Genomic DNA, 26,763 nt, shown 5'->3' with positions numbered 1-26,763 from the left:
AAATGCAAAGAATTCTTCGGGTACTTTCGCTCTCATGCCCCAAAAAAAAATACAAGCAAGGAAGATTTATTGAATCTCAACATAGAGAACAGAATTGGAGAGCAAAATTTCAGCCCCAAAGAGCTCACTCAATCAAAACTGAAGACAATGTTGCTACTCCCGTAACCATGGTGTTAGGGTTGGCTCCCATTCACATAACTCGCCCTCTTTGAACCACAATGCTGAATACACAAAACTGAGTTAAGAAAGAAGAAAAATCGAAAGCTCAAAATACATTTGCTGCTCACACATTGTCACCCTAAGAATTAAAGCTTACCGATTTCACGCTCGCCATTTTCGGGACTGTCGCTTCCATGTATGACATTCCTTCAGAAAACCAAACAACCGTTTATTAGCTTTGTGCAAGAAAGAAAGAAAGATATCTTAGAGGCCAAAATGGCCCATGAGACCAGCGCGAGGTTCAAAAGATGATGATATCTCACCTAATAAACTGTCATAGATGAGCCTAATTGAATCCCTAGCTTAAAAAGGCAAAATAAAAGAAAATGAAAATGATAAAGAAAAAAGAAAGAAGAAAAGAAAAGAATTGCTAAACTAAATGTTGGTCTCAAGTGCAGATGTAGAAGAAGAAGAAGAGGAGGAGAAGTTTAATGTTGTAGGAACGATCCCAAGAGACCCAGGAGTGATCCAATCTCCAAAACACCCTTTTCTATCCTAGCAAGCGGGTCTCTAAGTCTGTTTAAAGTGCCTAATCTTACCTCCCAGTTTCAATGCCCAGATCTCCACGAATTGTGCCAGGTTCAGCTTGCAGCGGATTTGTAACACCTATAAGCTTTCTAGCCGAAGCCACCACACCCGGACCTTCCAATGCCTGCAAAAGAATTCCATACTAAAATTATTCTCTGAAAAAGTAAAAACCAAAAAAAAGCGCCCCACAATTGTTAGAAAACTAATGTTTGAGATAAGATAAAGCACAGAGCTACGTCTGCATACCAAACAAACAACAGGTCCTGATGTGATGTACTTCACCAGCTTTGGATAGAAGGGTTTAGAACTAAGGTCCTTGTAGTGCTCCTGCATTGCATGATTAGATCAGCAAAACAAAATTTTCACGATTGCATCTTTCTTTCTGGAACCAGCAACAACAATGTAAGCAAACTTTATTACAAAAGACCACCAGCATTCAACACCAACATGCAAAATTTACCTCCGCAAGCGCTGCAGGACAGCTGAAAAGTTTCAGTCCTTTTATAGTAAACCCTTTCCTCTCAAACCTTGAAATGATCTCTCCCACCTTTTATACACAACAAAAGATTCAATACCTTGTCCATTTGAATCTAAAACCACTGCTGAAAAAAGCAAGCATTCTCATACCAGGCCACGCTGCACTCCATCTGGCTTTATCATGACATATGACCTTTCAGTTGAGCTCTGTAATGAGATTCATATTAGAACACATATCATCAATAGAATGTACGAGCTTTAACAATCCGCGCATACTCTATCCAGTACAATAACACCATTGCAAAACTGGAGCAGGTGTAAGGAACCTACAGCCTGAGCATTTAAAACCAAGAACTTTATTTTCCAAGCTTGCATGAGCAAGTAGAGCAATGTAAAGTACATGAACAACCGAGATCTAATAAACAGCACAAGCATAACAAAAAGCATGCCTTGAGAAGTTTAAAAAGATTAGTATTCTCACAAAATGGAATAAAAGAAGATGGCATTTCATATACAGAGTCCCTAAAGACTGTAGTTGTTGGCAGAAATTGAAGGATGACTTGCGGAGGTGACACACAGTCAGAGTTTACTGATGGCAAGGTTGACAAATACAATCACGTACCATCAGTACACATACGAAGGTCTGCAATATTAATCGAACTATAACGTACTGTGAATGTAACGTACGATAAAAATAGAAGACTTGTTATTTTAGCCTAAAGTCTAGTCTTTGCAGATGAACACGAGGAAAAAGAGCTTACTAGGACAAAGGGCTAAAAAGGCTAGAGCCAAAGCACCTGGAAAATGGCCAAAAATGCAGCCCACCGTGTTCAAAGGTGGTCAACAGAGGCCCCAATGCCTGAAACTGTCAAACAAGTCTTCTAGTTCATGGTACAAAACACACACAAGCTGTCCCATAAGTCGAACTTGAACAATCTTGACTGACGACGGGGCGACGGAGCATGATGGCGTTGGCACCTATAGTAGGCACACCCACAGCTCAAATTGGCCCCCATTTGGCTTTAATTAGTTTGCAAAAGAGCTAGTTGTAGCGAGAATTTTCAGCCTGTGGTCAACGTCAGTGAGCTTGCATCCAATACTCCATTCAATCCGTGATGGGTTTTAGGGTTAGGGTCTCTGCGTCGAGGTCATAGATGCAACTGATCACTCCGTTCACACTCTCTCTCTAGAAAGGTGGTCCATGCCAATCTCTTTGTTAGAGCCAAAATCCTCCACCCCGCACTCTGATTCTCTCTCCTAAACTTGAATTTTTGATTCTCTCTACTGCAAATTCTCTCTAGAACCTGAGTTTCTGATTTTCTCTCTCCTCTCTAGAACCTGCAATTTTCTCTCCAAAACTAGACGTGATGTTCTCTCTCTAAAACCAAGTCTCTCTTAAAATTGATATTTTTCAAAGTTTAAAAGCTGGCCCAAACTATTATGTAAGTTTGCTTTATGGGCTGGGATTCGTACAAACAAAGAAGAGGGGGCACTTGCTTTTCTCGCAGCCCCCCCTCTATAACTGTGGGCTTGCAAGAGCTATAAAAGCACCTCAACACCCCCCCTTCACACACACACACACACACATTGTCTACAGTTTGCCGCATGATTGTCTGAGCACCAACTCTCTGATTTCTCAGCCCTTCGATCCTTGTACAAGAAGAGTTGACATACTAAAGAAACACCAGAACAGGGACACTGACAGTGGGCAATTCAGGCCCACCAACTATGTATAGGGGCACCCCACTCCAACATCTTCTCTCTCTCTCTCTCTCTCTCTCTCTCTCTCTCTCTCTCTCTCTCTCTCTCTCTCTCTCTCTCTATACCGGCACCACGTGCCAATAGAAAAGAACAGACTGAACAAACTTTTAGCACTTCAATAACAACTGAACTGAAAGAGAGAGAGAATAGTGCACACACAACACGAAGTGGCGGAATTCCACCCCAGAGAATATTGCCCCCAAACCTTGGCGCCCCTTTCGGTATTTCTTTATATTGCATCAACACAGTAGAAGCCGGTACTCCAGACTCTGCACCTTCTCCAAGAAGCATGTTAGAGAATGAGCCCATGGCCTCAAAATTAAAGGCCCTAGGCCCAAAAGCAGATTATAGGAAAAGCCTTCAAACTCAAAAGCATCTGGTCCAAAAGCAATGCCCAAAAGCTGCCAGCGTGATTTACGAAAATCTATACAACTGCCACACCAACAATGCAAATCGCGAAAATCCGTACAGGTTGCCACGTCAGCATGTCGGAGCAATTTCCAGGTTGTCCGTACAACTACCATGTCATCAATTTCTACGTTGTCTTTTTTTTTTTTGTGTGTGTGAGGGCCCAGCTTTATTTTAATTCCTTTGTCACTTGGGCCCCATCGGACGGGGTCCCATAAGTTGGTAGGACTTCTTCTGCTGTTACCTGTTCTTCTTAGGGTTTAGGCCCATCGGCCGTGATCCGAAGGTTGGCTCTGCTCTTCAATGACTTGACACGTCAGCAGTTTGTGACATCCCCCCTTCTTGAAAGAAAGTAATCGTCAACGATTACAGCATATCTGCAAAACAATTCAAGTTAGCTCAAAATTTTTGAGGGTCGTTCCGAGGGACAATCAATCTGCTCTTTTTTTTTTTGGTTAAGGAGTTGGCTTCTCCTTTCAGCTCTTTTGATCAAGGAGTTGGCTTCTCCTTTCCTCCAAGTCAAAACTCTTCATATTCCGGTGTAGTAAAATTAGCCATCACACCGAGACCGCATTGATCTTTCACGCGTGTCTTGATGCACTAAAATTACATACCCAGGCAATCTCATCCAATAAGGAACATTCAGAGGTTGGCACATCACAATGCAACACAAATGCTCACATATGCATGTTACAATACATAGAAACATAAAGTCGCCGATGAACACTCCTCCCGCATAACCTAACAAGGTCCGAGCCGGGAGATATTCAACGACTCCCTCATCACTCCTCCTGCATAACCTAAAAAGTCCGGGCCAAGAGATATAGAGGCCTTTTACGACCAAACACCCCCTAGACCGCAGCCTACATCGTTTGGAGGTGCTGAGAGTAACCACTGCTCAGACTTCTTAATACTCCTCCCGCATAACCATCCAAGTCCGGGTCAGGAGTAACAACAACAATTATTTTGCAAGCATACAATCAAATGCTCCCCAGACATCCCATATGCGTCGTTCCGAGGTTCGATCAATACCAAAACAACATTTCTCACTACTCCACTCGGGAGTAAAATCACCAACCATTGAAACCGGTATTAAAACCAGAGTCAAACAATTCAAATTGGCACCGAGACAGGTTTAAAACAAATACCATTCATTTCAAACAAATTCCAAACAAGATCATTACAAACAGAACTCAAACTTAAAAAGCAATCTTGACATCAGTCGAGCTCGAAAAGTCGACTAACTTTCCATCCTGAAACCTGCACCAAAAATAAGGGTTAGGTTCCTTCCATAAGGTCGTAGCCGACCGCAGCATGATCCACAAACTCTTAAATAGTCGAAACAAGCCTCGACAAGCAATGTTCATGTAGCGGTGATGGTAGTCCCAAGACCTGGCACTCACACTAGACCTCCAAGCATAGTAACAGGGAATGGCCATTTTCAGGCCCCCATTCCCCGTTCCCATTCCAAGTTCCCGTTCCGAATCCCCGTTCCGTGTTTCAAACGTGAGTACCCGTAACAGGGAATGGCATTTTGTTCCGCGTTCCCGTTCCGTTTTTCCGTTCCTGGTAACTATGCCTCCAAGGTTTTTAGCTCGAAAAGAGACACCTTGTAACAGATTTGGACACTCCCAAGTCGAGAATCTACCACGACACCACAAATAACCACTTCAAAACAGCTCAGAGTTCACAATTGATTCGACACTAGCCCGATTGATATCGGCCCCAAAGACTGGCACTCCTTTCGGTATTTCTTTTTGTATTAATCTGTGTTCGAAGTACAAGAGAGTAGGCAAGCGCTCACTCTCAAACTCTGCGTCCAGATACTCTGAGTTGTGAGACCCTGCCCACATATATAAATGTTTACAAGGGATGCTAAAAGCATAGCCCAAAAGCTGAAAAATCAAAAGTTGTTCCTCTCACTAGCTCTCTCTCTTGAGAGAATAAAGCAAGGCTTAAAAATAAAAAGCTCTCTCTCTCTCTCTCTATCTTGCCAATTGCGTAGCCAGCCAAAAAGCAAAGCTACCGCCGAATTGCCCTGCTTTTGCTTCCGCAAATTGCACCGCGTTTTATGGGATGCCACGTCAGTAGTACGACAACCTATCCATACGACAGTGCCACGTCAGTAGCTATAGCGGGGGTAATTTCCTGCATTGTGTGTGTATGTATTGTAGCCACGTCACCAGTTTATGACATACCCCCCTCTTGAAAGCATTGTAATCGCCCTAGATTACGCCTGCAAAACAGACAGAGGCCATAAACTGTCTTATCAAACACTGACTGTTAGTACTGACGCACTAGGAACACACATCTAGCACATATACCAATCGACAATCACATCACACGACATCACTTGACATCCCCAGGACATCACATGACAAATCACATTCAACATTTATTCAGATCTAAGACCATGATTTATCGGCAATGCAATTAGCAATCGCATAGATCCAATGAAGACCTCATAGATGCCCGATTGACTAATCCCTCTTGCAACCATGTCTATCGAGATCATTCATACCAAAATGCTGCACTCATTTCGTCTATCACTTCTTGCACTTAAACAAGTCAAGAACAAATCAATTTCATATTACCCAGAATTTCATTTCATAAAGTCATACAACAGAATATTGTCAGCTCTCGGTATCCCTGAAGAAAGAGACATCAGTGACTCTGGTATTCAAAAATCGAGGCATCTGTTGACAAAGGAGCGGAGTAACTCCAGTCTTGTGCAACCCACTGCACCAGATCTACGGCCAAGCTGAATTCGGGGTTCCATTTGGAGTAGACTATGCTAAACCAAAAGCTTCAAGGTAAAGGTTCACAATTTCAGGAGTATCTGTTGGGTCCTGCTCCATCCACTTCGCATCCAATGCAGGATAGTTCTTGAATTTAACCAAGAACCGCCTTCTCACTTTACCCTTATTCTTTTTGTCCTTATGTGCCAATATCTGTTCAGGAATAAGGATCTCCTCGTTTTCTTCCATCTTCGTGCACATCACCTTTAAAAGGTTTCAAGAGACTCACATGAAATGCATTGTGAGTCGGAAGGAGACATCATTGATCTTTTCGGAGATCTGGAAAGGTCCGTAGTATCTCATACTAAGCTTTGGAAAAAGCCTCTCCTTTCCCTTCTTCTCTCTCAAGTGTGCCTTCTCAAAACGTAACTTGTTAGAGCTCCCAATCATCCTCCTTCAATTTCAAATCACGACGATGACAATCCACTGCCTTTTTCTGTCTTTCCAGAGATTTCTGCAAAGCCTCGCGGACCTTGCGAAAGCCGTGTCCAAGTCGCGCGTGTACTAATCGGCTTCAAAAATCTTACCTTTCGTGCTTAGGAAGGGTGGAACCTTCACAGCACCTTCAATAATCTCAAACGGCGCCTTCCCCGTCGAAGAGTGTATCGTGTTGTTGTAGGTAAATTCCACCAAAGGTAGATACTTTTCCCATTGAGTCTTTTGATCTGAGATGTAAGACTTCAATAGATCTAAAACCATTGAATTGGCAATCTCAGATTACCCATCAGTCTACGGGTGAAAAGATGATGAGAACTGCAACCCCGTACCAATGTTCTCCCAAATTGCCTTCCAAAACAAACTCGTAAATCTGGGGTCCCTGTCGGAGACAATCGTCTCGGGCATGCCATGTAATCTGAAGATATGGGCCAAAAACAGTCGCGCTAAGTGATCCGGCTTGAATGTTTTCTTCACTGGAATGAAATGAGACTGCTTGCTAAATCTGTCAATATCAGTCCAGATACCATCGTGACCACTCTGTGTTCTCGGGAGATCAAAAATGAAATCCATCGCAATACTTTCCCAGGGGCAGGTGGGTATGGGCAAAGGCTGTAACAATCCCTGTGCTTTATGCCTGTCAAACATGACCTTCTGGCATACCAAGCAACTACGCACAAACTCGTCCACATCCTTCTTGAGTCTCGGCCAAAAGAAGTCTCTCTCTACCCCTTTCAAGGTGATAGCAATGCCACGATGACCCGTAAAAGGTGGACACTGGCATTCGGTCATAACCTTCTCCCTCAATGGCTGTGTAACGCACGACATGGTTTTCCTCATGAAGTAGCCATCTCGAATGGAATATCCCGCTACCATCTCCTCATCCCGTATCCGTGTGAAAATGTCTGCAAAGTCTGTATCTGTGGCATACTAATCGACCATATCCTCGAAGCTCCTATGATGTATCGCGGAAATAGCCAGAACCAACGGTTTCCGAGACAAAGCATCTGCCACCACATTCTTCTGTCCCTGCACATGGACAATCTGGAAGTGAAACTGTGACAAGATGTTCGCCCACCGCATCTGCTTTTCCGAAAGCTGCTTCTGTGACAAGAAGTAGCGCCAACTCTGATGGTCTGTAAAGACAGTGAAATCCGCTCCGAGTAGGTAATGCCGCCACTGAGTAAGAGCATGGATAACCGCCAAAAGCTCTTTCTCATAGATCTGTGCTGTCATCTCCGGCCTAGAGAACAAACGGCTCTCGTAAGCAATGACATGGCCTTCTTGCATTAAGAGCGCACCCAGACTACGACCACAAGCATCACAATATACTTCAAATGACTTCTGCAAGTCCGGCAAAGTCAAAACTAGTCCCGTAGTCAATTTCTCTTTCAATGTCTGAAAGGCAGTCACCTCTGTGGGTCCCCACGGGAAAGGGACTCCTTTCTGTGTCAAGATATGCAAAGGTTAAGCAACCTCTGCAAACTTTCTAATGAACCGCCTGTAGTACGAACACAATCCCAAGAAGCTTCTAACTTCATGGACATTCTTTAAATCGGGCCAATCACGGATAGTCTCTATCTTGGCCGGATCCATCTGCACTCTTGCTGCTGACACAATGTGTCCCAAAAAGTGTATCTCTGGTAGGAAAATTTCACTTTTCTTCGCATTAATCACTAACTTGTGATCTCGTAATGCCTGAAAGACCTGAAGTAGATGTACTCTATGTTCTGCCTCATCCTTGAAAAAAACAATGATGTCGTCAAAGAAAGTGCCAACGAATAGTCTGTACTCTCGAAAAATCCTGTCCATCATCCGATTAAATGTCCCAGGAGCATTTGTTAGGCCAAAAGACATCACCAAAAACTCAAATAACCCAAAAGTCGTCCGAAAGGCTGTCTTGTAGACGTCTCCCGGCGCGATTCGAATCTAATGATATCCACTTTTCAAGTCAATCCTACTAAAGCACGAGGATCCCTGAAGTCGGTCAAGCATATCATCGATTCTAGGAGTAGGAAATCTGTTCTTGATGGTGGTTTTGTTGAGAGCTCTATAATCGATGCACATTCTCCAAGATCCGTCTTTCTTCAAAACTAGCAACACTGGAGAGCAGTACGGTGAAGTATTAGGCTGGACAAGACCCTTTTCCAAGAGGTCTTTCACTTGGTTCGTAATCTCTTCGTTCTGGGCTCGGCTCACACGGTAAGGTGGCGGGTTCAGCGGTGTGCTTCCAAGTATCAGATCAATGGTATCATCTTCAGGACGAGCGAGTGGTAACGCGCTGGGCAGGTCCTCTGAGAACCAATCAACGTAAGCATGGAGAAAACTTGGCGTTTTTTATCAAGTTCAGACATATCGTCCTATTCTCATCACTCAACTCTTTCAAAAAGATAGAGTAAACAAACAGACTGGATTTCATTAATTTGGAAATGGCCGAAGCCGATACAATAGGGACAAACTCGCCCTTAAGTTTTACATAGAATACAATTGTTCTGTCCTTCTCTGTGGTCAAAGTCGCTTTCCTCGCCCGATAGTCGACCATGGCGTTGTTCTTGTGGTACCAGGGAATTCCCAAGAGAACATCACAACCTTCCAAAGGCATTATGTAAAAGTCCTCATGCCACAAATGCCCCTGACAATGCAACCGAAGTTTGCCAATGACAGGTGTAATGGCTACGTCCCTGTCGGGTGCCGCTAGAACAGCCTCTACAAGAGGTCCCATTCGATCGGGAGTGATCTCGAGCCGCACCGCCAATTTTGGTGAAATGAAGCTGGCCTTGGCTCCTCCATCAAAGAAGATCACGGCTTCTTGGTCTTTTACTTCGCCCCAAGCTCGGCAAAGTTCTGTACTCTCAGCCATCGTGTTGGGATCAGTACCCACGCAATCTGGAACCAGTCCTTTTCTCATCTTGCCTTTACTTCCACGGTCCTCTGCTCTCGAACTCTCAGGCCTTTCGCCGTCCTTGTCGTTCTGTTCTTTCTGTGCCTTTTTAGGGCACTTCGCGGAGATATGCCCAGTTTCCCCGCATCCAAAGCACTTCCCCTCCTTTATGTAGCGAGCCCTCTCTTGAGGAGTAAGTTTGGGTCTTACATCCTTTTCTTTCTTTTCCGGATTGCTCTTCCTCTTTGTACTTTCATATGTCGAAGTCTGTTCGGCCCTTTGCCTCATGATCTCATCTGTGGGGTACGTCAAACTGCCCGAGTGAATAGCAAAGCCCCATTTCGCACGACTCATCAACTCTTGAATGGAAGCTTGCTTTTGTTCCAAGCAGTGATCTCAGATCTCTATAGGAAGACCCAAGGTAAACCACTCAATCTGTTCCTTGAACGAGATCTTCTTAAATGAAGAGGCAGGTAGAAAAGAGCTCCAGAATCTCTCGCAATAAGCGTCCATTGTATCTTTCTTGGTCATCCGAAGATGGTTCCAAGCAGTTCGTATGTCGCGTTCATACTCTCGAGTCAGCCAACAAGAAATAAAAAGCCTTTTGAATTTCAGCCATTTAACTGGCGCTGTCTTGTTTAATAGAAGCATGGACCACCAAGTTCGAGCATTTCAGTAAGAGGCAGCTTTGCGAATCTTAGAGTGCTCTGAGTAACGCCCTCCTAAGAAAGTTATGTCAAACTGCTGTATAAAAGACAAAGCCTTCGAAGCATCTCTATAACCAGAAAACGTGTCAAATTTAATTGACTGTCCACCTTCCTTAAACTCTCGCACTTTCTTGCTTTTGTCTTCCAGAAAGTCATACTGGTTGGCTTTTTCAAAATTCTTCTTCTTTGCATAAAAGTAGTTGTTGTCAGAGTCCGAACTGTTTGAAGACGAGTCCTTGTAGAACTGTCAACCACGAGGAGAGATTTAGGCTTCTTTGCCTTTTTCTTACCCTTTTCGAACCGTTGCTTTTTGCTTCGCTTTTTGCCTTTTCTGTCTTCTTCGCTCGAGTCAGAGGAGCTAGAAGAACTCTCAGAAGAAGAAGAAGAAGAAGAACTAAGTACTCCTTCAAATCGAACACGCTTCTTCTACTTTCTTGCCGATTCAATGTAGACTGACGACCCAAATAACCCGGGATTTCTTTTGCTTTTTATCGTGCTTTCTAGCTTTGTTCTGCGCGTCAAAAAGCTGAGCAATTCGTGCATCAACCACCTCTTCTAATTCTGCTCTGTGTACATCCTCGAAGTAGGAGGTTCCTTCACGGCCGGTTTGAGGGGTTGCTCTGTGGTCTGCCGCCACTGTGCATGCACCTCATCGAAAGAAGTCTGGCTCATATATTTTGCAAATTTCGAGTCCTTCACAAAATTAAGCATCATCTTTGTTGCATCACCAACTCCATCTCTTCGAGCTCCGCCTGAGTAGGCCGAGGCGGGCCGTACTCCTCGCGTAAATCTTCCTTGTGATCTCTTCCCGCATCTCCGAATGTAGAGGAAGTCGACCGATCTCTGCCTGAAGCCATAAGTGCCGCGTAAAAAGGATCGGATTTCCCGTAGAAGAGAAATCGGTTGTTACCACTGTAACAGACTTGGACACTCCAAGTCGAGAATCTACCACGACACCACAAATAACCACTTCAAAACAGTTCACAATTCACAATTGATTCGACACTGGCCCGGGGGAGTTCCGTGCCTAGAGATATTGGCCCCAAAGACTAGCGCCCCTTTCGGTATTTCTTTTTGTATTAATCTGTGTTCAAAATACAAGAGAGTAGGTAGGCGTTCACTCTCAGACTCTGCGTCCAGATGCTCTGAGTTGGGAGGCCCTGCCCACATATTTAAATGTCTACAAGGGATGCTAAAAGTAGAGGCCAAAAGCTAAAAATCAAAAGCTGTTCCTCTCTCCCTAGCTCTCTCTCTTGAGAGAATAAAGCAAGGCTTAAAAATAAAAAGCTCTCTCTCCCTCTATCTTGCCAATTGCGTAGCCAGCTAAAAAGCAAAGTTGCCGCCAAACTGCCTTGCTTTTGCTGCCACAAATTGCACCGCATTTTACGGGATGCCACGTCAACAGTACGGCAGCCTATCCGTACGACAGTGCCACGTCAGCAACTACAGCGCGGGTAATTTCCTGCAATGTGTGTGTGTATGTACTGTAGCAACGTCACCAGTTTGTAACACACCTACTGAGAGATGTCAAGAAATTTCAAGTTATAATCTGCTAGGGTTTCCATGGCAAACATTTCAGGATACCCCACTCTGCCAAAAGTTGCACTCCGAAGGAAGTTGTTAGAAACAATATAACTTCGGGAAAAAATTTTCTTGAAAGTTTCCCAAGTCGTTGAAGTGAGCAGCTTGGTAGCTATATAGACTTCCACCACTACGTGATACTGCATTTGAGAAAAACAACAACTCGAAACAAATCTTGGATCCTTCTTTGCAAGTGATCTTTATGGCTTATACCTTGTAAGACATGAGCGGTGAAGACGCGAGTGCGCTCCATGCGCGATGTATGAAGGGTGGGAGTGGCTAATAAGTCCGAGGTCGGGATCTGAAGATACTTCAAGTAAAATTGCAATAGGTCTGTCTGCTCTTTTGTAGGACTGGTATGCTTTCAAAAAAGCACACGCCTGATGCTCTGATACCACTGTCACAAGACCGGCACCACGTGCCAATAGAAAAGAACAGATTGAACAGACTTTTAGCACTTCAATAACTGTTGAACTAAAAGAGAGAGAGCACACGCGACATGGAGTGGCGGAATTTCACCCCCGAGAGTATTCGCCCCAAACCTTGGCGCCCCTTTCGGTATTTCTTTATATTGCATCAACACAGTACAAGCCGGTACTCCAGATTCTGCACCTTCTCGACGAAGCATGCCAGAGAATGAGCCCATGGCCTCATATTTAAAGGCCCTAGGCCCAAAAGCAATTTACATGAAAAGCCTTCAAACTCACAAGCATCTGGTCCAAAAGCAATGCCCAAAAGTTGCCAGCGTGATTTACGGAAATCCGTACAACTGCCACGTTACCAGCGCAAATCGCGAAAATCCGTACAAGCTGCCACATTAGCATGTCAGTGCTATTTCCGGGCTGTCCGTACAGCTGCCACATCACCAATTTCTACGTTGTCTTTTGTGTGTGTGTGTGTGTGTGTGTGTGTGTGTGTGTGAGGATCCAGCTTTATTTTATTTCCTTTATGTCACTTGGGCCTTATCAGACGGGGTCCCATAAGTTGGTAGGATTTCTTCTTCTGATGTTGCTTGTTCTTCTTAGGGTTTAGGCCCCTCGGCCATGATTTGAAGGTTGGCTTTGCTCTTCAGTGACTTGACACGTCAGCAGTTTATGACACTCTCAATTCAGTTATTCAAGTTGTTTTCAAATGATAAGTGTTACAGAGTATAGCAAAGTTTAGTCACCTCTATGTTTCCGTTTGATCGCTCGTTAGAAGTGATTACAGTGGAATCAAAACATTAGCTTGCTTCCTTGCCCTCTGCAAATCGAAGCACAATCCTAACAACATGGACGGAGAACATGGAGATCACAACGGACAAGGCAGAAATCCACTGAGTCCTTCCACCCAAAAGCATCCAAAGGAGAGACATGCTCAACACATGGTTCAACAATTGGTGTACCTGGCCGAGCAAAAGTAGAACCCAATGGATGATTGCATTGATTTGGAAACTTTGCACAAATCTTTGGGCTCTCTCAATCCTCCTCCTACTACTGCTATCCCTCAACAACCTTCTCATATCTACTCTTGTCTTCCTCCTACCCTTTCTCATAATCTGTAACAGACTTGGACACTCCAAGTCAAGAATCAACCGCGACAGCACCAAATAACCACTTCAAAACAATTCATAGATCACAATAGATTTGCACTGGCCCGGCGGAGTTCCGTGCCTAGAGATATTGGCCCCAAAGACTAGCGTCCCTTTCGGTATTTCTTTTTGTATTAATCAATCATCAAAGTACAAGAGAGCGGTTAGGGTTTCACTCTCAGACTCTGCGTCCAGATACTCTGAGAAGTGAGGCCCTCACCACTAATTTAAAGGTTACAAGGGATGCCCAAAAGCTTCAAAGCAAAAGCAGATTCTCTCTCTCTCTCAATGAGAGTCAGTAAAAAGCAAGTTCTCTTTTTCTCTTTCTTTCTCCCAAATCAAAGCGAAAAGCTAAGATTTGCGTCGCTCAAAATTTCTCAAAAAAAAAAATAAAAAAAATCCACCTCCGCGATTTCCGGAAATTAGGGTTTCTGTTGTCTGCTACATCATCACTTTGTGACATACCCCCCTCTTGAAAGCATTGTAATCGACCGCGATTACGCCTGCAAAACCGACAAAAGCCATAAACCGTCTTAGCAGACACTGACTGTTAGTACCTACGTACTAGGAACACACATCTAGCACATATACAAAATCGACAGTCACATCACATGACATCACAGGACATCACCAGACATCACAGGACATCACATGACATCCAACATTCATTCGGATCTTAGACCATGATTTATCGGTAATGTAGCTAGCAATCACATCTAGGTCCAATCGGGACCTCATCGATGTCCGATTGACTAACCCCTATTGCAACCATGTCTATTCGAGATCAAGTAGACCAAAATGCTGCAGTCATTTCGTCTATCAGTTCCTGCACTCACAAGAAGTCAAGAACAAATCAGTATCATAATCAGGAATTCCATTTCATAAAGTCATCAAGCAATATACTATCAGCTCCCAGTATCCCTAAAGCTCAAAGAGACATCAGTGACTTTAGTATCAAAATCAAGGCATCTGTTGACAAAGGAATGGAGTGACTCCCCTCTTGTGCATCCCACTGCACCAGATCTCCGGCCAAGCTGAATTTTGGGTTCCATTTGGAGTAGACTATGCTAAACCAAAACGTCGAGGTAAAGTTTCACAATCCGAGGAGTATCTGCTAGGTCCTCCTCCTCCATCCACTTCACATCAAATGCAGGAAAGTTCTTGAACTAAACCAAGAACCGCCTTCGGACTTTACCTTTCTTCGTATCATTATGTGCCAAAATCTGTTCAGGAACAATGATCTCCTCGTTTTCTTCCACTGCGGGTTGCTCATCATGCTCCCCATCATCAGGCACATCACCCTTAACAGGGTTCAAGAGACTCACATGCAATGCATTGTGAATCTTCCAAGTATCTGGCAGTTTCAATCGGAAGGAGACATCATTTATCTTTTCAATAATCTAGAAAGGTCCGTAGTATCACATACTAAGCTTTGGAAAAAGCCTCTCCTTTCCCTTTTTCTTTCTTAGGCGTGCCTTCTCAAAAGTAAGAGCACCCAATCATCCTCCTTCAATTTCATGTCGCGACGATGGCGATCCGCTGCCTTTTTCTGTCGTTCTTGAGACTTCTGCAAAGTCTCGCAAACCTTGGCAAAAGCCGTATCCAAATCTCGCGAATATTCATCCGCTTCAAATATCTAATCTTTCGTGCTCAGGAAGGATGGAACCTTCGCAGCACTTTCAACAATCTCACATGACGTCTTCCCCGTCGAAGAGTGTATCGTGTTATTGTAGGCAAATTCCACCAAAAGTAAGTTCTTTTCCCATTGAGTCTTCTGATCCGAGATACAAGACTTCAATAAATCTAAAATCACTGAATTGGCAATCTCAAATTGCACGTCAGTCTGCAAGTGGAACAATGACGAGAACTACAACTGCGTGCCAATGTTCTCCCAAATTGCCTTCCAAAACAAACTCATAAATCTGGGGTCTCTGCCGGAGACAAACGTCTCAGACGTGCCATGTAATCGAAAAATCATTGTGATCATTCTATGTTCTCGGGAGATCAAAAATGAAATCCATTGCAATACTTTCCCAGGGGTGGGTGGGCATGGGTAAAGGCTGTAACAATCCCTGTGCCTTATGCATGTCAAACTTGACCTTCTGGCATACCAAGCAACTGCGCACAAATTCTTCCACATCCTTTTTGAGTCTCAGTCCAAAGAAGTATCTCTCTACCCCCTTCATGGTGGTAGCAATGCCGCGGTGACCCGTAAAAGGTGGACAGTGGCATTCAGTCATAACCTTATCCCTCAACGGTTGTGTAACGCACAACATAGTCATTTTCATCAAGTAGCCTTCCCGAAGGGAGTATCCAGCTATTGTCTCCCCATCCCGTAGCCGTGTGAAAATATCTGCAAAGTCTGTGTCTGTGGCATACTGATCGACCATATCCTCGAAGCTCCTATGATGTATCGCGGAAATAGCCAGAACCAACGGTTTCCGAGACAAAGCATCTGCCACCACATTCTTCTGTCCCTGCACATGGACAATCTGGAAGTGAAACTGTGACAAGATGTTCGCCCACCGCATCTGCTTTTCCGAAAGCTGCTTCTGTGACAAGAAGTAGCGCCAACTCTGATGGTCTGTAAAGACAGTGAAATCCGCTCCGAGTAGGTAATGCCGCCACTGAGTAAGAGCATGGATAACCGCCAAAAGCTCTTTCTCATAGATCTGTGCTGTCATCTCCGGCCTAGAGAACAAACGGCTCTCGTAAGCTATGACATGGCCTTCTTGCATCAACACCGCACCCAGACTACGACCACAAGCATCACAATATACTTCAAATGACTTCTGCAAGTCCTACAAAGTCAAAATAGGTCCCGTAGTCAATTTCTCTTTCAATGTCCGAAAGGCAGTCACCTCTGTGGATCCCCACGAAAAAGGTACTCCTTTCTGTGTCAAGGTATGCAAAGGGGAAGCAACCTCTGCAAACTTTCGTATGAACCGCCTGTAGTACGAACACGGTCCCAAGAAGCTTCTAGCTTCATGGACATTCCTCAAATCGGGCCAATCACGAATAGTTTTGCACTCCTACTGCTGACACAATGTGTCCCAAAAAGTGTATCTCTGGTAGGAAAAATTCACTTTTCTTTGCATTAATCACTAGCGTGTGATCTCGTAATGCCTGAAAGACTTGAAGCAGATGATCTCTGTGTTCTGCCTCATCCTTGGAGAAAACAATGATGTCGTCAAAGAAAGTGCCAACAAATAGCCTGTACTCTCGAAAAATCCTGTCCATCATCCAGTTAAATGTCGCAGGAGCCTTGGTTAAGCCAAAAGGCATCACCAAAATCTCAAATAAATCAAAAGTCGTCCGAAAGGCTGTCTTGTAGACATCTCCTGGCGCTATCCTGATCTGATGATATCCACTCTTCAAGTCAATCTTGCTAAAGCACAAGGATCCTTGTAACTTGTCGAGTATATCATCGTTCCTAGGAATCGGAAATCTGTTCTTGATGGTGATTTCGTTGAGAGTGCTATAATCGATGCACATTCTCCAAGATCCGTCTTTCTTCAAAACCAACAACACTGGAGAGCAATACGGTGAAGTACTAGGTTGGACAAGACTCTTTTCCAAGAGGTCTTTCATTGGGTTCATAATCTTTTCATTCTGTACTCAGCTCACACGGTAAGGTGGCCGATTCGGTGGCGTGCTTCCAAGTATCAGATCAATGGTTTTATCTTCAGGCCCTCTCAAAAGCAATCGGCATGAGTGTGGAGAAAAAATCTTGGCGTTCTTTTCTTCAGGTCAAAACATATTCAACCTTTATCCATCGTTCAGTTCTCCCAAAAGAATGAGTAAGAAAACTGAAGTTCATCAAGTACAATCTCTAAGCCCTTCATTTATCAAAGTCGCTTTCTCGGCCCGGTAGTCCACCACGGCGTAGTTCTTGTGGTACCAAGGGATTCTGAGTAGAACGTCACTCGCGTGCCCTGAACACCCCTGTCATTGCAAACAAAGTTTGCCAATGCTCGGTGTAATGGCAATATCCCATCCGGGTGCCAGTCGAACTACCTCCGCATGTGGCGTCAGTCTGTCGGGCGTAGTTCCAAATCGAGCCGCCAATTCCAAGTGAAAAGAAGTTGGCCTTGGCTCCTTCAAAAGAGCTTCCTGATCCTGCACTTTGCCCCAAAAGCAGCAAAGTTTGTACTTTCATTCATTTGATTCGGTGCAAGTCCCACGCCATGTGGTACCAGTTCTGCTTTTCTATCTGCCTTTTCTGCCACGTTCCTCAACTGCTCTCGAACTCTCAGGCCTGTCTTCGTTCTTATCATTCTGTTCTTTCTGTGTCTTGTTAGGGCACTTCGCGGAGATATGTCCATGTTCCCCGCATCCAAAGCACTTCCCCTCTCTGATGAAGCGAGCTCTCTCCTCAAGAGTAAGCTTGGGTCGTGCATCATTTTTCTCTGGGTTGCTCTTTTTCTTTCTACTTTCATTCCCAGACGTCTGTTCGGCTCGTTGTGTCATGGCCTCATCTGTGGGGTAGGTTAGACTGCCAAAGTGAATGGCAAAGCCCCGCTTCGCATGACTCATCAACTCCTGAATAGAAGATGACTTCTGTTCCAAGCAGTGATCTCGGATCTCTGTAGGTAGACCCAAGGTAAACCGCTCAATCTGTTCTCTGAACGAGATCTTCTTGAATGAAGAGGCGGGTAGAAAAGAGCTCCAGAATCTTTCACAATAAGCATTGATTGTATCTTTCTTGGTCATCCGAAGATGATTCCAAGCAGTTCGTATATCTCGCTCAAACTCTTGAGTCAACCAAGAAGAAATAAAAAGCCTCTTGAATTTCAGCCATGTAACTGGCACAGTCTTGCTTAATAGAAGCGTGGACCACCAAGTGCGAGCATTCCCCTTAAAATAAGAGGCAGCTCTCCGAATCTTGGAGTGCTCTGAATAGCGTCCTCCCGCGAAAGCGATGTCAAACTACTGTATAAAAGACAAAGCCTTCGAAGCATCTGAGTATCCTGAAAAGTATCAAACTTGATCGAGTGGCCACCTTCCTTAAACTCTCGGACTTTCTTGCTTTTATCTTCGAGAAAGTCATACTGGTTGGCTTTGTAGAAATTCTTCTTGTTCGCATAAAAGTTTCCGTCATCGGAATCTGAGCTGTCTGTAGACCAGTCCGCAATAGAACTGTCAGTCACTGGGCGAGACTTAGACTTCCTTGCCTTTTTCTTGCCCTTTCCGAAGCGTTCCTTCTTGCTTCGCTTTTCACCTTTTCTGTCTTCTTGGCTCGAATCTGAAGAGCTAGAAGAATTGTCGAAAGAAGAAGAAGAAGAAGAACCGGATACTCCTTCAAATCGAACATGCTTCTTCTGTTTCTTTGCCTTGTCAAATGTCGACCGACGACCCAAATATCCTGGGAAGTCTGTGCCTTTCTTCTGCTTTTTGTGGTGCTTTTTGCCTTTCTTTCGCGCGTCGAAAAGCTGAGCAATCCGTGCATCAACCACGTTCTCTAGTTCTTTCTCCGTATATTCTTGGAGGCAGAAGGCTTCTTGAGAGCGGGTTTCGGGAGTGGTGTTGTGGTTCTCTACCACTCCATCTGTACCTCTTCCAAAGAGGTCTGGTTCATATATTTTGCCATCTTCGGGTCCTTGGCAAAATTGAGCATCATCTTCGTTGCATCGCCGATTAATTGACGACGCTCCATCTCTTGTCTCTCCGCCTAAGTAGGCCGAGGCGGGCCATACTCTCTGCCTGAATCTTCGTTGTGATCTCAGCCCGCATCTCCAGATGCAGAGGGAGTCGACTGATCATTGCTTGAAGCCATAGGTGGCGCGGAAAAAAAATTCGGGGATCGGATTTCCCGTAGAAGAGAAATCGGCCGTGCTCTCATACCACTGTAACAGACTTGGACACTCCAAGTCAAGAATCAACCGCGACAGCACCAAATAACCACTTCAAAACAATTCACAGATCACAATAGATTTGCACTGGCCCGGCGGAGTTCCGTGCCTATAGATATTGGCCCCAAAGACTGGCGCCCCTTTCGGTATTTCTTTTTGTATAAATCAATCATCAAAGTACAAGAGAGCGGTTAGGGTTTCACTCTCAGACTCTGCGTCCAGATGCTCTGAGAAGTGAGGCCCTCACCACTAATTTAAAGGTTACAAGGGATGCCCAAAAGCAGAGCCCCAAAAGCTTCAAAGCAAAAGCAAATTCTCTCTCTCTCTCTCAATGAGAGTCAGTAAAAAGCAAGTTCTCTTTTTCTCTTTCTTTCTCCCAAATCAAAGCGAAAAGCTGAGATTTGCGTCGCTCAAAATTTCTCAAAAAAATAAATAAATAAATAAAATATTCCGCCTCCGCGATTTCCGGAAATTAGGGTTTCTGGCAAAAATTAGGGTTTCTGTTGTCCGCCACGTCATCACTTTGTGACATAATCCCCTTGTTGCTTCTTTGTGTCAAATCTCTGGAGATGTTTCTCAGTTCTTGGGAGGTATCTTCAAGCATGTGGCTTCGTGAGTACATTCACACGTCACCTCTGAAGTCCCACCACCATTGCCTTCTACTCCTCCATCCTATGTTCCACCACCACCACCAATTGCTCCTCCTCTGCCTTCTTATTCATCTCATGAGCACCATCATACTACTATTATTCAACACCCGCGGCCGCGGATTCTGGTCCCAAACCCTTCAAGGATGGTGGTGCTACAGTTAAGTTTTTCACCTTCTCAGGCGTCAAAGATTCTCACAATGCTCTCAAGTTTCTACAACAATTCAATGTTTTGTTCAATAACGATAACTTTATGGAGAAATCCAAGTTGATGCAAGTCACCTCTCTATATACCTAGATGAATCCAGGATGAGCCCAGATTCACCCTAAAGGAAAGTGCAAGGTATAGACCCATGGGTAGTCACCCACAAGACAATATAACCATTAGCTCCATCATGCATAGTATTGACTAAATACCACGACATCCCCACTAACGTCCTCAATGCCCAATAGTGGGTGTAGAACTAGGTACCAAAATATGCTCCCAAACACAACACACCACACGCACACACACGTGAGCATACATCAACACAAAGTTCAACATACTGAGTTTCTTTCATGACTCCGGAGATCAAGGGCAGACTCAGCCATAATGAAGACTAGCACTAAAAGAAGCATTAAATCGAAAAAATTAGCACAAAAATGAGGTAGTTGATAGGGCATACGCACCACAAAAGATAGAAAGTATTAGCACAATATCAACTGGTCGTAACTCGAACAAAAACTTCACAATGTGAAGTCTGCACGGCCACTATACGACTAAAAAATATACCTACATGAATCCAGGATAAGCCCAGATTCACCCTTAAGGAAAGTGCAAGGTATAGACCCATGGTAGTCACCCACAAGACAATATAACCATCAGCTCCATCATGCATAGTATTGACTAAATACCACAACATCCCCACTAACGTCGTCAGTGACCAATAGTGGGTGTAGAACTAGGTACCAACATATGCTCCCAAAGACAACACACACCACACGCGCACACACATGAGCATACATCAACACAAAGTTCAGCGTATCGAGTTTCTGTCATGACTCCAAAGATCAAGGGCAGACTCGGCCATAATGAAGCCTAGCACTAAAAGAAGCATTAAATCAAAAAATTAGCACAAAAATGAGGTAGTTGATAGGGCATACGCACCACAAAAGATAGAAAGAATTAGCACAATATCAACTGGTCGTAACTTGGACAAAAACTTCGCAATGTGAAGTCTGCATGTCCGCTATACGACTAAAAATATACCTAGATGAATCCATGATAAGCCCAGATTCACCCTTAAAGGAAAGTGCAAGGTATAGACCCATGGTAGTCACCCACAAGACAATATAACCATCAGCTCCATCATGCATAGTATTGACTAAACACCACGACATCCCCACTAACGTCGTCAGTGCCCAATAGTGGGTGTAGAACTAGGTACCAACATATGCTCCCAAACACAACACACACCACACGCACACACATGAGCATACATCAACACAAAGTTCAACGTACTGAGTTTTTGTCACGACTCCGGAGATCAAGGGCAGACTCAGCCATAATGAAGCCTAGCACTAAAAGAAGCATTAAATCGAAAAAATTAGCACAAAAATGAGGTAGTTGATAGGGCATACGCACCACAAAAGATAACAATATCAACTAATCGTAACTCAAATGAAAACTTCACAATATGAAGTCTGCATGTCCGCTATACGACTAAAATATGTACCTAGATGAATCTAGGATAAGCCCAGATTCACCCTTAAAGGAAAGTGCAAGTCACCTCTTTTCTCAAAGATAGTGCCTTGACATGGTGGGCTACACTAACCAAGAAACCTGACAGTCCCAAAACTTGGTGTGACTTTAAGTTCGCCTTCTTACCGAGCTTCCTTAATAAAACCTTTGAGATAGACATACTTTCAGCTTGGTCTAGCCTCAAGATGTACCCCTCAGACACCCTTGCCACATACAGCCAACTCTTTTGGGATGCTTATCTACCTAATCCCACCTTCTGCCACATTACTTTTGTAGACCGAATTAAGTACATAGTGGGTTTGCCTTTTCCATTGTGGGAATACTGCATAGGAAAAGTGGTTTCAAATATGCGTCAACTGATGTCACCTGCCAAAGTAGGCTACCACGTCATGAGAAAGGAATTGGTTTTTCAAACCACAACTCCACAACAAAATGTCGCTTCCTGCACCAACACCTCTTCAACTCAAAGGTAGCAAATCTCCGGACCTTTGTATACACCAACTCGGCATTTCTAATCAACCCCTCAACAGATGGCTGAGACTTGAGTACACAGCTCAAGGGAGGTGTTATTTGTGGCCACACTAGCCACACCTTCAAAGAATGTAATCGAAACACTCACCCTACCCCACTGAATAATATTCCTATCAAGCGACCTAACAACCATGAAAACAACAACAACAAGAGGCCTTGCTCTTCTGCGAGATTGATTCCAAATCTCGTAGGAGAGCCTAGACATGATGCATCAAGTGATACCATGCAGAGCTTGTGAATGAGTTCGTGACAAGGGTGCTTTCATCTTCTTCGATCCAGAATCTACCAAAAACTTCATCTCCACTGACCTTGCCACAAAGCTAGGCATCAACGAATACGCGAAGGGCGACTTGGTTGAAGTTCAGATGGCGAATGGCACATATGGTCCTACTACACTATTGGTGGGCTCACTCCAAGTCCATGTTCATGGATTTCTTGACTCATATATCGTGGATTTAGCTGGTTGCGATGTTTTGTTGGGGATGCCATGGTCCCATAACTATGATTCCCTCCTTCGCTCTTGTGATAAAGATACTTCTTACTCATAGAAACACAACTTAAAGTTGATATGAAGTTTTGCGGAGAATTAGTTCTCATTGAATCCGCTTGTTCAACTAAGAAATTTATGAAAAAACCTCTTTTTGCGTACATGATCTATGCAAATTATACTTCTTCTCATGAGCCTGTTCCACTTTCTGTCAATCACACTAGTATCCCGATTGTTTTGAAGAACCCCCTTCTCGTGTATTGCTCCCTGTTCGAACTAAAGATCGTTAAATTCCCCTCATTTTTGGATCTCCGCTCCCAATAGGGCACCAAATCACCACAGTAAAGCACAACAAGATGAAATTTTCAGCCAAGTCAGTGACAATGTTTTTCCACATGTCAACCACACATTGGATGCACACGGGTACGAAAGTACCGAATAAGTATGGATCAAAACACGTTAGATAGCCTACTACATAGGATGCTTGAGAGCCTACATACTACGCCACCATGTTTAAAACTTGAACACAAAACCATAGAAACTTTAGAAATGAGAATTTAGAGACTAGATCACTGCTCAAACTCACACGGTACACCAATCAATCAATGACTATCATGATTCATAACTAGACAAATGTGACTGGCCAAGGCCCAAAGGCATGTAGACAAAGGACAAAAAGTGGAGAGATGGAGCCTCAAAGTAATGAAGTAGACTCCAAGCAAAAAGGACCATAAAAGCAAGCCAAAAACCTGAAGGAGTGTAGGCTCTTGAATCCGAAACATATGTAGAGACTAGAGGCTAGAATCTAAACTGTAGAGATGTTATCAAAGCAATTGGCTTGACCAACCTTAGTGTAAGTTTTCTGGTATTGGGAGGATCAAAGGCACAACAACACATGTACGGGGTGCCCAGCAAAGAGGCATGCCTAGGAAGCATGACCGAAGGAAAGTAGATTGTCCTTCTAAAACAATGCTCATCATTATAGGGGAATCCCATCTATGAAGGTGCACTGTAATTACATATTTCCTAAAGATTGGCCTTATCAGCAGCAGTATCAAAGAGCTCTTGAATGTGAAACACGCACACCATGGGTTGAAATCATTCAAGCGCTGCAAAGGAATGTGAAAGAGTGGGGCATTGACCGTGGCAGATAATGTAAGTATGTTAGGTGATAGATCTAGAGAGAATCAATCTCTCTCTCTCTCTCTCTCTCTCTCTCTCTCTCTCTCTCTCTCTCTCTCTCTCTCTCTCTCTCTCTCTCTCTCTCTCTCTCTCTCTCTCTCTCTCTCTCTCTCTCACACACACACACACACAGATGTGTGTGTGCAAGATGTGCGTGGGTAATGTGTGTACAAGTATGTGTTTGCATAAGGGTAAGCATGTACCTGTGATGCTCGCACAATGGGGGTGAGGCGCCCGCATTGGTGGGAGAGGGAGGCAGAGTATGTGAAGCGAAGCTGAGAGCAAAAGAGGGTGTGTGAGCTGGAAAGGGCGAGACAAGAATGGCGAAGCCCAGAGGCCTGAAGACTTGCTGCAGAGGATGTTGAATAAGACGAGGAGGGGAGGACCGTAGCAGAGCCGGCCGCCATAGCCATAAGGTCGGAAGAAATCCTCTAATGCCTTCGCCTTTGATCCTCGTTCTGAGGATTGAAAACCAGTTCAGCTACACAAACCAAGCGTTGATTGTTGAATTGCATTTAAGCAAAATGAATTACCAAGGCAAGTGATAAAATCACGAGGCCTTCCAATGAGCAAGATGCATTTAAGAATGCTAAAACCAAGCTTTGGCTAGGAAATTCACAAGCTTCAAAATTATTCGTATAGTCCGGCCGCGAAGGCGGCCTCTCTCTCTCTCCCTCTTTATCGCGTGCAAAGGGGCTTTCTTAGTTTTGGACTTTAGCCTTCAAGTCGTAGATTGCGACACGTGGAAAGGGCTCTCCCTTCCACCATATTATGTTAGTAGATAGAGCTTGTATCTTCTAAAGGTTCCAAATTACTCCTAAGAACCTGGGCTTATTGCCATCTTGTCTATGAAGTTTGAAATTTACCTTAAAATTTTAAATTGAAAAACTACAAAATTGAGAGAGATTTAGGTCCGTGTCACACACGGGTGCCTGACCATCTCAAAAGGGCATTTCGGCCAATCAAAATTTGAGCCTCAATTTTAAGCTGTCACACAGAGCGGTGGAAACTCGGGCAACAAACAGACGTGGCTTGCCTCGTCACTGCCGCGATCAACTGTAGATCGTCCGAGGGGTCAAGCCCGCCTACACGCGTACCTTTCGGAGCTCTCCAATAGTTTTCAAGCACAGCCAACATTGCAATTCTTATATGAAACTCCCGCCATTGCGGTGCTCCACCATTACACCTGCTCGCATTGCGCAATCATCAAGAGACAGCCAACACAACTCACAGGTAAATTCTCATCTACTCTTCTCCTCTCTGTAGTCAATTGGAAGTATGCAAGAAGTATGCATTATTCTTTCCACAAGTAGGAAGTACGTAGAAAGAATGCAGGAAGTATTGCAGTATGAATTCTTGTGTTCAACATTCAATCCCTGCCATGTTCAGCTCTTGATGTTCAACAGAAAATCTGTGTGAAGAATTGTAGCACTAGGCATTTTCATTCATGTTCATGCCCATATAGCATTTATGAGTGGCAAGAAGACTTGGGGGTGCTGGATTCTTGGGTTGTGGACAACTCCACTTCTTCTGTTGCTGTTGCTGACCACTGCAAGGATAGGTTCTTGTTTATTGATCGATCATGTTTTACCATATACTAACCATACACACAGCTGGGAAAGAATGTTTCTCCTCAGAATTTTCTCAGCTTTGGCTGGTGCTTTATTTGTAATGAAGAAAAAATTGATTTTGAAGATTGTATGTTGTATATGCTTGGACATCTTGGTAGGCGGCTGATGTTGATGCATGTCATGCGTTGGTTTTAGTGGATTGTGCAACTTCATTGATTGGAATTAAAGATTCAATATGAGTTTAATGAAAAGAGAAGCTGGTTGTTTTGTCTTGATGTCTTGCTGGAGTATTTAGGGTTTGTTTCTTGTAGGTCCTTGCCACTATGGACTCCCAAGCATTCTCCCAACGTGACAATGAAGCTTATGTGGCATCTCAAGGAGGACAAGATCAACCGTCATACTTCTTCGGGACACCTACAAGCGCACCAATAGGAGGAATGGTACCTCTTGGACGATATCAGGCAATCTTGTCTTCACCTGGCTCTCCAATGTACTTCCAACCGCATTTTCCTCATGCTGGTCCAAGGGTGGGATGCCTATGCTCGTCAATGTCTACACAATCATGCAAACTTCAAGCTACTCTCGGCACTCAGATACCAATTTCACACGGAGCCCCGCCTTCTCCTCTCCAAGCTAACCAAACACAACAAGCTTCGACTCCAACACCTACCCCTAGAGGTCCGCCATCGGTCCCGACAAAGCCACCCAAGCCTCGTAGAGGAAGTAAGACAAAGAAGCCTGCTACTGGGGAGGATGGTTCATCGCAAGGAGTGGCACCGAAGCAGGGCAAGAAGGTGCTAAATACAATCAATGATGGCGATTCGAATGAGGTGACGGCTGCTAAGGATTTAAAGTCAAAGTGGCAGGACTATTGGGTCGAACACTTGGTTCATATTAGAGCTGCCATGCACGAGGACTTCAACAAGCCATCTAAGCAGGGAGTCAACCTCTAGAGCAAGGTTGCCTTGAAGCTCGCCTCTATGTTCACTAACTTTGACAAGGACAGTGAAGCATGTAGAAAGAAGTGGGGACGTGTTTACGATGACTACAAGGCAGACAAGGCCCACAACAACATTTCCGGTAATGATAGACGGAAGACTTGTAAGTGGTACGACATCATTGATGAGTACATGCATAGCAGGGCTCATGTGTCTTGCATGAGCCATGCATCTGCTTTACCAACAAATCCGGCTGGTACAGGTGAAGATCCTAATCTCGCAAGCAATGAAGTGGGCTCCTCGTCGACCTCACGCCCAGGCAGACTTCGGAAAGCTCCGGACAACTCTTTGATACACCTAGTTGAGTGTGGTAAGGACTTGGTCAAGGAGCTCGTATTGTCTAGGGAGAAGATGGAAGCAATTGAAACACGAAATCTGGACATTTTTTC

The 26,763-nt window shown here is 44.2% G+C and overlaps 1 protein-coding gene across 1 annotated transcript; it reads right to left on the bottom strand.

The window, feature by feature from the left end:
* On the bottom strand, positions 1–24,316 carry LOC147449421 (uncharacterized). Its single transcript, XM_086521868.1, has 7 exons — positions 24,009–24,316; positions 1,375–1,431; positions 1,208–1,294; positions 994–1,074; positions 759–871; positions 317–366; positions 1–221 (listed from the first exon to the last, which is right to left on the bottom strand). Exons 1-7 carry the CDS (start codon positions 24,216–24,218, stop codon positions 154–156), a joined length of 666 nt encoding a protein of 221 aa, XP_086377994.1. The 5' UTR covers positions 24,219–24,316; the 3' UTR covers positions 1–153.
* Positions 24,317–26,763: the final 2,447 nt, after the last annotated feature.

Source organism: Adiantum capillus-veneris, chromosome 10, assembly GCF_014529385.1.
Source record: "Adiantum capillus-veneris isolate H3 chromosome 10, ASM1452938v2, whole genome shotgun sequence".
NCBI classification, from domain to species: domain Eukaryota; kingdom Viridiplantae; phylum Streptophyta; class Polypodiopsida; order Polypodiales; family Pteridaceae; genus Adiantum; species Adiantum capillus-veneris.
Note: the sequence above shows the minus strand (reverse complement) of the source record. Positions and strands in the feature narration are given on the sequence as shown.